We start from the raw sequence: 8,678 nt of genomic DNA on the forward strand, positions 1-8,678 counted from the left end.
CATGCTCAGAACATGCACGATCACTGAACGACCGTACACACGATAGTCGATGGTCAACGATCATCGTCCAATCCGATCCGCCGGTCCGGTCGTTCATTTCCAACGACTATCCTCGTTCGTCGGCGTCGTTGGTTACTTTTTTTACAAACGATTTTTGGCCAATCGGTCGTTCGTCGTTCGTTCGTCGTTCATTTCCAACGATAAAAATTGGACGTGTGTACGCAGCTTAAGGCTGTGAGGCTGAGAGAGATACTGTGGGGTATAGGGGCTCAAGAGGAGACATGGTTGGGGGCTGAATGATGCTGCAGGAGGCAACAGAAATTTGCTGTTTGTGCAGGGATTTAGATTGTATGCTATATTATTGACTTGGCTATGTAGAGAGGTGATTAGCTAGCATACACAAGTCATTCAGAGTTTAAAGTTATCAGAAGAATAAGGCTGCTTGCCTTTATGGTAAGAAGGCCTTTTTCTATAGGGTAGGGGGTGGGGTTCTAAGGAACATTGAACCTCCTGTTATGGACACTGAGTGCAGAAATGATTCTATAATGATTAATAAAGTTAGAAAAGTAAACATTGTAAGGAACCTTGTTTTATGAAATTAGATTTCCCAACCAAATTCCTGTTTTTAAAAAGATACATTATTGATATTTTTTTATCATGTCCTATATATAAAACATCTTAAAAAAACATGTCTATGATTCTAAATGTAGTGATTTAAACTATAAATGATTACAACTATAAAAGTGTGGTTTGTTTATTTATATTTAGTTATATCATTAGGTATTCTGTTTAATTTTTTAGCAATCAGCTCCTCAGATAAACCAGCCTCCCCCACCACCTGTTCTGAATGGGTATGTTATACATAAGAAGGTTTTTGATTGTTTGTGTTGCTTTGTTCTAGTGTATGTTTGATTTTTTTTTTTGAATGAGTGAACACTTTAATTCCACTTGTTTATTTGTTAATATTACTTTGCAGCCACCAAGAAACAAATAGCAAGTGTGTCAGCTGCACGTATGATTTTGTTGCACGGAATAGTAGTGAGCTGTCAGTGTTACATGGAGAGGTGTTGCAGGTAGGTACTATGAACAATTAAATTCTATGGATTCTTCTAGATCAAGGGTGCCCAACCTATGGCCCGCAGGCAACATCCATCTCTCTCCCCATTCCCACTCTGTTCCCTCGGCTCCTTGTCTTGAGATTGTGCTGCCAGAAAAGGGAGCTAACTGAGCATGCTCAGTTTGAGCTCCCTGAGAGTGGGCCTGTACTGTAGACTTGGCAATCAGCTGTGGCTGCTCCCTGTCCACCTTGTACTGTGAGATAATCCCAGCAGCAGCATAAGAGCTGTGTCCATGCGGATGTCATTATCTCCATGTAAAAACCTTCATATCTCCTACACTGATTATCATAGAAATGAGTCATTTTCAGGGTACAAAGGGGACCAAGCTTAAAATTCTCATAACATTCAGGGATACTTTCACATTAACCCCCCTAGCGTTCTAATTCTGTCTGTATTTCTATGCAAAAAGCGTTACATTTTTTTGCATGGAAATTTATTTTACATTTTAGGCCTATAATTCTTCAATATAACTCGATATAACACTAATATAAATATAAATTATATCAATATTTCTTTGTATTAGACTCAATAGAGGTATTTTGTATTGAATCCAATACAAAATATTTAAAATTCATGTCGCTCCTCCCGTCCGCAACAACGTCACCGGGAAACCCCGGGGATCGTCTCTGCAATCGCTGGCTGAAGATAGAAGGTAGAAGACGTGTCCCAGGGACCTGCATGAACCAGCAGGACTCCGGGGGATGACAACAGAAAAAGGTGTTTTTTTTTTTTTAATATTTTAAACGACCCCCAGTGTGACTTGGGATTACTTTTTGCATGAAAAATCCACCCTGATTCACACTTGGGATTACTGCTAGGGGGGTTAGGGAGGGCTATTTGAAGACCAGGATCCCCAAATTGAGTTTGCATGTTTGGGACCCCCTGGGGGCCACTCCTATGGCAATGAAAATTGGGGTACTGCCAATTGTCAGTGTGCTGTGGTCCCCCCATTGAAGTCCACAAAACTTCAAGGCTGTGTTCAGGTTGGCGGTGAGGTTGCAGTGCCGTTACCCTTTACCCATGCCATGGAACCTTAGCTCAGGGGCAATCTGCAGATACTGCAAAGCAAGGGACTAAGCGGCTGGTGAGCTGCCTGTTACACATAGCTGGCCACTTACTTTCTTTGAACCCCAATTTCACTGGAACGGAGGGATGCTGGCAAAACTGGAAAATTGGAAGCCAGTAGGAAACCCCTTTTGCCTCCCCCCCTTTCCGTTAAAATGTTATACCCAACATATCATGCTATCCTGTCACATATAGCTATCCCCTCACTCTTTGAACTCCAATTACTCTGTAAGAAAGGACAAATGTGACTGCAAGTACAGGACTCTTGTGGCTAACTCCCCCTCATTTCTTCACTATGGTGTCACATATAAATGTCTGCCTATGTTCTTTGAACCCCAAATATTCCTGAAAGGGGAGGTTAAGGTATATTAAAATGTAGGATAAGTGGGGGACTCTTGTGGCTGACTTCCCGTAAAATTTTATTGCTGCAGCGCCATCACAAGATAAGAAAAACTATACCTATCATACCATGCTACCCTGTCACACATATCTTCTACTCACCTTCAGTGAACTGTAATTTCTTAGTAATGGGAAGATGTGGAGACCTCAAGATGTAGTATATTAAGAACATGTACCCCCTGGCTATCTGTCACATGAATTGCATTTCTCTGGAAGTATTCATATTCATATATGCAGATATTTTGGGGTACAGGAAAGCGGCCCCCTATAACTGACAGGAAACATTGTATGGTGTAGTTTCTTCTATATTTGCACAGGAATGGTGAGTAGGGAGAAATATATGACAGGTTAGCACTGTATGATAGCTTTAGTTTTGTGTTTTTATTAACATAGTGTTGTATTAATAGGATGGGCATCAAATAGTGTGTGCAGAAATTCTTGATTTGTCATTTCTTTTATTTGGTGTATGTATATTACAGTAGCTAGAAACATTTCAATCTAATTTCATTTTAAATTAAAACGTTTCTAGTTTTAAACATACATCTTAAATGTTTATTTGCATTGTGGCTCGCAAGTTTTATCTGAATGTCAACAGTTTCCCCCAGATGAAAAAAGGTTGGGCACCACTGCTCGAGATAATTGGCAAATATGACACTGCCTGAATATTGAAAACATTATTTGCTGTATTTCATTAAGTTACATAATGTTTGGTTTGAGCTAAAAAGATAGAGCCACTGGATCTGAAATAGCAGAGGGAACCTCAGTCAGGTCTTGAAAAAATGATTTCAAAAATTCTAATTTTTTTGAGCATCTTGCTTATCAATAGCTAAGCCTTACACCAGGCTTACCCCTAAACTATGTCCCAACTCTGAACATTCTATTTATATTTATTCATCATTCTCCCATCATCCTTGTGGCCAAAATCTCCAGGTCCTGCACAGAAAGCACACATCATCAGAACAAACTGATCTAAGAAATTACTTAGCTGACCAAGGAATTCATATCTCTACAGACTTTAAAATATGTCGCACTTTCTAAAAAGTATTCTGCTATTCTTTAAAGGTTCTGGATGACTCAAAAAAATGGTGGAAAGTGCAAAATCGATTTGGACAGATTGGGTATGTGCCATACAACATACTTTCCCCAGTTTCAGCTGCAGAATTTAACAATGCCAAGCAAAATGGTATCCAGCCATCAAGTCCAACCAAGGTATAAACAAGCTATTGAATATCATGCTGTTCTATTCTGTATTGGTAAAGTATGTTATGCATTCCATATTCTATTCAAAACAAAAACAAAATGCTTTTGCTTTAGATATACTTAAAGTGTATGTATAGCCAAAACATTTTCACTAATTCTGGAAAGAGTAGTAAAGCATTATTTTATTATTATATATTATTTATTATTAATATAAAGCCTTGTACAATTGTGGAAGTTTAGCTCCACTTTCTGTCCCAGTGGTGGTGTCCCCAAAGAAAGTTTTCTAAATACTTATATTTTTGGGGACAACTCTTAAATTTTTTATTTCAGGTAGAGATACACAATAAAGAAATTCACTATCAGAAGACCATATTTTAGTGATTCATAAGTGAGAAATAAAGTTGTACAACAATCAAGAACCCATAGTCCCCAATCCAAATTCATTGATACTTTCAAATAAAATATTAGATTGGTTGCTGTGAATTGCTAAACAGGGCTTCTTTCAGGGCTTCCTTTGTTAAAAAACAAGCATAGTGTATTTTAACGCAGCACATATTTTGAGTTAATATTGTAATGAATGTCTTTTTTATGTGAGGGCCTGTATTGTGGAAACTGTGACCAAAGCCCCCTATTAGTAACCTACTAGATCCGTTTTATTGTTTGAAAGTTATGAAAATTACAGCACAAAACAAAAGATACAAAATAGGAAAAAAAAAACATTGCTTGATTGGTTGATTTATAAAGGTTACCAAAAATGTGTCATTATTATTTTTTTGTAGAAATCGCAACCACCAACTCCCCCTAAAAAACCAACAAAACCAAATATGATTAGTCAGGCACAATGGAATACAGTGGACAGTCGGCAACCTGAACAGAACCATGTACAACAAGGTAAGAGCAATGTAGTGGTATAGTATACTATAGTATAGTATAGTAAATATCACTGCAACTAATCATATCAAGCATATAGACTTAGACTAAATACCCCTAAATTAATATGAATAATAATTTTATGGTGAGGCTGGTACCGAATGATATAGTTTGGAGCTATTCGCAGACATACTACCTTCAGGGAAAACAGTTCTAGTCTGTGTATTTCAGTTAATATTCATATGTAGCAATTCCAGATTGCAGTTCCAAAAGGTTTATTAATGCATTTTTTTTTTTTTACACCTTTCAATACACAGTTATTAGAATTATTGCAAAGGAGTGTAAACATTCCACAAACCTTGGAGTTTGTAAATGTCATTAATTTTGTCTCTTTGGTAAAGGTTTAATATCCTTGATTGATTTCTAAATGTAATAATGCGTGGTACAGCCACTTGGCATAATTATATGTTTGTATCACATTTTCTGAACTGGAATTATACATGTTGGGCATGATTTAGACTGAATAAATTGGTTGCCTTACACATATCTGGAATGCATAATAAATATGTGATTAATGACAGAATAGACAAAGATTTATGTGTTGTAAAATGTGTAATCATATAATCATAATCTAAACATATAATCATATAGCAGACACTGTATAGTTGTATTTCTTTCAATACTCTCCTGTTTCCTCAGATAAATTTGACAAAATAAATAGCATGAATGAAGAGCTCTTGCTGAGACTAGCAAATGGCCGGACAGGACCAAATAAGACTCTGAGCATACAGCGAATGTTGGACACATCGATTCCACTGAATGAAGAGTCCACTCCCTCTGAGGTCACTGCATGGCTGCAGGCAAAGGGCTTTAACACACTGTAAGTGTCATTAACCATGTGTCTTTAAACAGTAAATTATCAAGGATGCATAATTTGTCAAACTGCCACAAATTGCATAAATCAACAAACATATAAACCCTGATCTTTATTAGGTAAAGTTTACCAATAGAAAACATCATGTTACCTGACCAGTAGGACCAGCTGTGTGGCTTTTAAGTGTGGCTTGTTAAAATTCATATCATGATTGAGTAAGATAAAATACTTTTGTGAATAGGAAATGGGGGCAGAAAGCCTGGGTACTCCACAGTCCATAAAAAGTCCTCTAGAATATGGTTTGCAAAAAAAGAAAGAGGCCAACAGTGGCAAGGACCATTGTTGGGAAGGTGTTGTGGGTGTCTGTTAATAGGAAGGGGGGTTCCAGATACCAACCCCCTCACCTTGGATAATGAATAAAACTTCTCAAAACTGCTTGCAAAAAATAGTCTAAACATTACTTAACTTTGAGCCTGAAGTTCTCTGGAGATCATGGAATACAGGTAATAGGGACCTTTAAATGTGCTTCATTCGAGAGTGAGAATCATCCCCAGCTTTTTAAATTGGGTAAAATTCATTAGGATAACCGGTGCTTAAAGAAACGCACAAGCTGTCATTGCTGACATTTCCTTCTGAAAATGCTAGTTAGCTGACACCCATACTAACCCACTAACACTAATTAATACTTTGGGCCTGATTTATTAAAGCTCTCCAAGACTGGAAAATACATAAGTATACTTTTGTTTTTGTTGCAGGACTGTAAAATCATTGGGAGTGTTAAATGGAGCTCAACTGTTTTCCCTACAAAAAGATGAATTTAAAGCTGTTAGCTCCGAGGAAGGTGCCAGGGTATACAGCCAGGTCATGGTACAGAAAGCTCTTCTTGAGGTATGTTTGCGCGTGTGTGTGTGGTTCTCCCTGTGCTTACGTGGGTTTCCTTCCAGGTTGCAGAAACATGTAGTTGGGTTAATCGCCTTCCCCCAAATTGTCCTTACACTGTGGTAATGACATGACTATGGTAGGGACATTAGATTGTGTATTCCATTGACGGACAGCTAATGACATGACTATGGACTTCGTACAGCGCTGCATAATATGTTGGCGCAATATAAGTACTGGATAATAATAATGCAACTAATGTAGAGGTTGGACCTAATGTGACCATTGGCAGGAATTCGGGTTCCAATGCAAAATGGGCTCCACAGGAACACAGAAATCAATTTAAAGACAAACTTAGGTAATTCTGGGCACAACATTTATCAACTAGTTTAGAACCTGGTCACTTTTACTATAACAGCTCCCTCCAATGGCTTCCAGTTTCCCTCTTCTTCCCAATCACACACATTTACTGACAACTGTTGTAGAAATAACAGTGCACTTAACTACATACATGTATATTTCTTCTTTAGGATGATAAGAAGATCTCTGAGCTGGAAGCAGTAATGGAAAGGCAAAAGAAGAAGGTGGACAGTGAGCTTCAATAGGGCATCTTCTAAAGACCTAGGCTTAAATATACAGTTCAAAAGCGATTTTTTTTTTATTGCACTTGTTCAGATAATAAATGTCATACTTTACTAAATAAATGTACCAAAGACTGTTGCAGTATGTCTGCTGGTAAAGATAATTTATGGTAAAGGTAAAGGCCTTTTTGCATCAAGAACTATGTCAACTATCTTGGATTTAAGCATTTACTAATCTGTGGACTGCTGATAACTGAACGGGAAAGCTTGCTATAAAACTATGATTTATTGCACATTCCAAACATGAAGAATTTACATGGACATCTACAACCACTTCTGAACTCTTATTTAAACTTCCAACTGTCTTTTTTTAGTCTGAAATACAGTGTTTTTTAATGTTATTCTTTCAGGGTATATGATTATCAATATACATATTGATTTCAAAGGTCAGTCCATCTGAAATTATATTTTCATTTATTTAATCTGATAAATCAGTCATTTTGCTTCCTAAGCCCTTGTAGATGGGTAAATGAAGCATGTATCCAGTACAATTAGCCAGAATGTAAGATGTTTCTGATTTTTATCCGAATAGCTTCTGCCCTACCTTTTAAATTGCTTCACTTTTGTTTTAACATTAAATTGGAATGAGGAGAAAAGCTGTTTTGACAAAAATAAATGCTCATGTAGACAAACCCTATATCTTCAAATTTGAATGGTGGGTTCCTGACCTTAATCCCTGCCCCTGGAAAGCCAAGCAGGGGAAACACCATACACTTGGTACATTCTCCATTCCTGTGATGATGTGTATTTGAAATTCAAGTACAGAGATCAGTCTATAAAACTCTTGGAGCAATACACTATGATCTTGGGTTTTAAACACACCAACAACCACCAGACCTTGGCAATCAGTTTTAGATGGACTAACAAATAAAACCATTAAAATTGCAAGTTCTTCTTTATTACTAACGTAATTTGATTATAAAAAAACTGGGGTAGATAATGTAATGTTCCACATTAACATTTTATATATAAAAAATATATATCATGGTGTCCTTGAACAAGTCCCTTCTGTGGACACTTCAACCAAATGAATGTCAGGATATGTATGGACTAAGTAACTGTAATCACCAGCAAGTGTGAAAGAAGTGATGTAAATTAAACCTGATTGTAAATTTGTCACGTTCCTTTGCAAGGATTGCCATATATCCTGTAATACATGGGTCAGGTTTACTCTGGAGGAATCTTATGCATTCGCTACTCCTCATATTGTATTTAATATCTGTCTATTTAAATACGTAAAATTAAAGGTTTATATATTTCTGTACTTTTGTAATCATTTATTTGTAGAACTGACTAGTGGTTAATTTTCTGAACATCTATTATAACTGTATTAACCCACAGTAAAATCACATAAAAACGATCCTGTATACCCCAACCCATACCTCTGGATCACAGTGAGCTCTGTACTTCCAATACCCAGGACACTTAACTGGAGTCACATGCTGGCATGACCTGTATTACAGTAATATTATTAAAAATAGCTAATATAAGTTATTGTTTAGATGCATACTAGACACCAATAAATAAGCAATATGAATTTGCAAGTAGTACATGTGTCACAGTACTACTGAATATAAATGTCTGGGTAGAAATAAATGTAGTTCTTTTGCTGTAACAAACAGAAAATCCTCT

The 8,678-nt window shown here is 36.9% G+C and overlaps 1 protein-coding gene across 2 annotated transcripts in view; it reads left to right on the plus strand.

Moving 5' to 3' along the window:
* EPS8L1 (EPS8 signaling adaptor L1) overlaps positions 1-8,310 on the plus strand; it is a 77,458-nt gene extending 69,148 nt beyond the window's left edge. The window contains exons 16-22 of one of the 2 annotated variants that reach the window (XM_072425859.1): positions 802-851; positions 977-1,073; positions 3,645-3,791; positions 4,562-4,673; positions 5,352-5,532; positions 6,282-6,414; positions 6,936-8,310. In XM_072425859.1, the coding sequence (XP_072281960.1) occupies positions 802-851; positions 977-1,073; positions 3,645-3,791; positions 4,562-4,673; positions 5,352-5,532; positions 6,282-6,414; positions 6,936-7,010 (795 nt within the window). In that variant the 3' untranslated portion in view covers positions 7,011-8,310. The remainder of the gene's footprint in view (positions 1-801; positions 852-976; positions 1,074-3,644; positions 3,792-4,561; positions 4,674-5,351; positions 5,533-6,281; positions 6,415-6,935) is intronic. The other variant, XM_072425860.1, reaches the window with a different exon arrangement.
* Positions 8,311-8,678: the final 368 nt, after the last annotated feature.

The sequence above is a fragment of the Pyxicephalus adspersus genome, chromosome 11 (genome assembly GCF_032062135.1).
Source record: "Pyxicephalus adspersus chromosome 11, UCB_Pads_2.0, whole genome shotgun sequence".
Classification (NCBI taxonomy): Eukaryota; Metazoa; Chordata; class Amphibia; order Anura; family Pyxicephalidae; genus Pyxicephalus; species Pyxicephalus adspersus.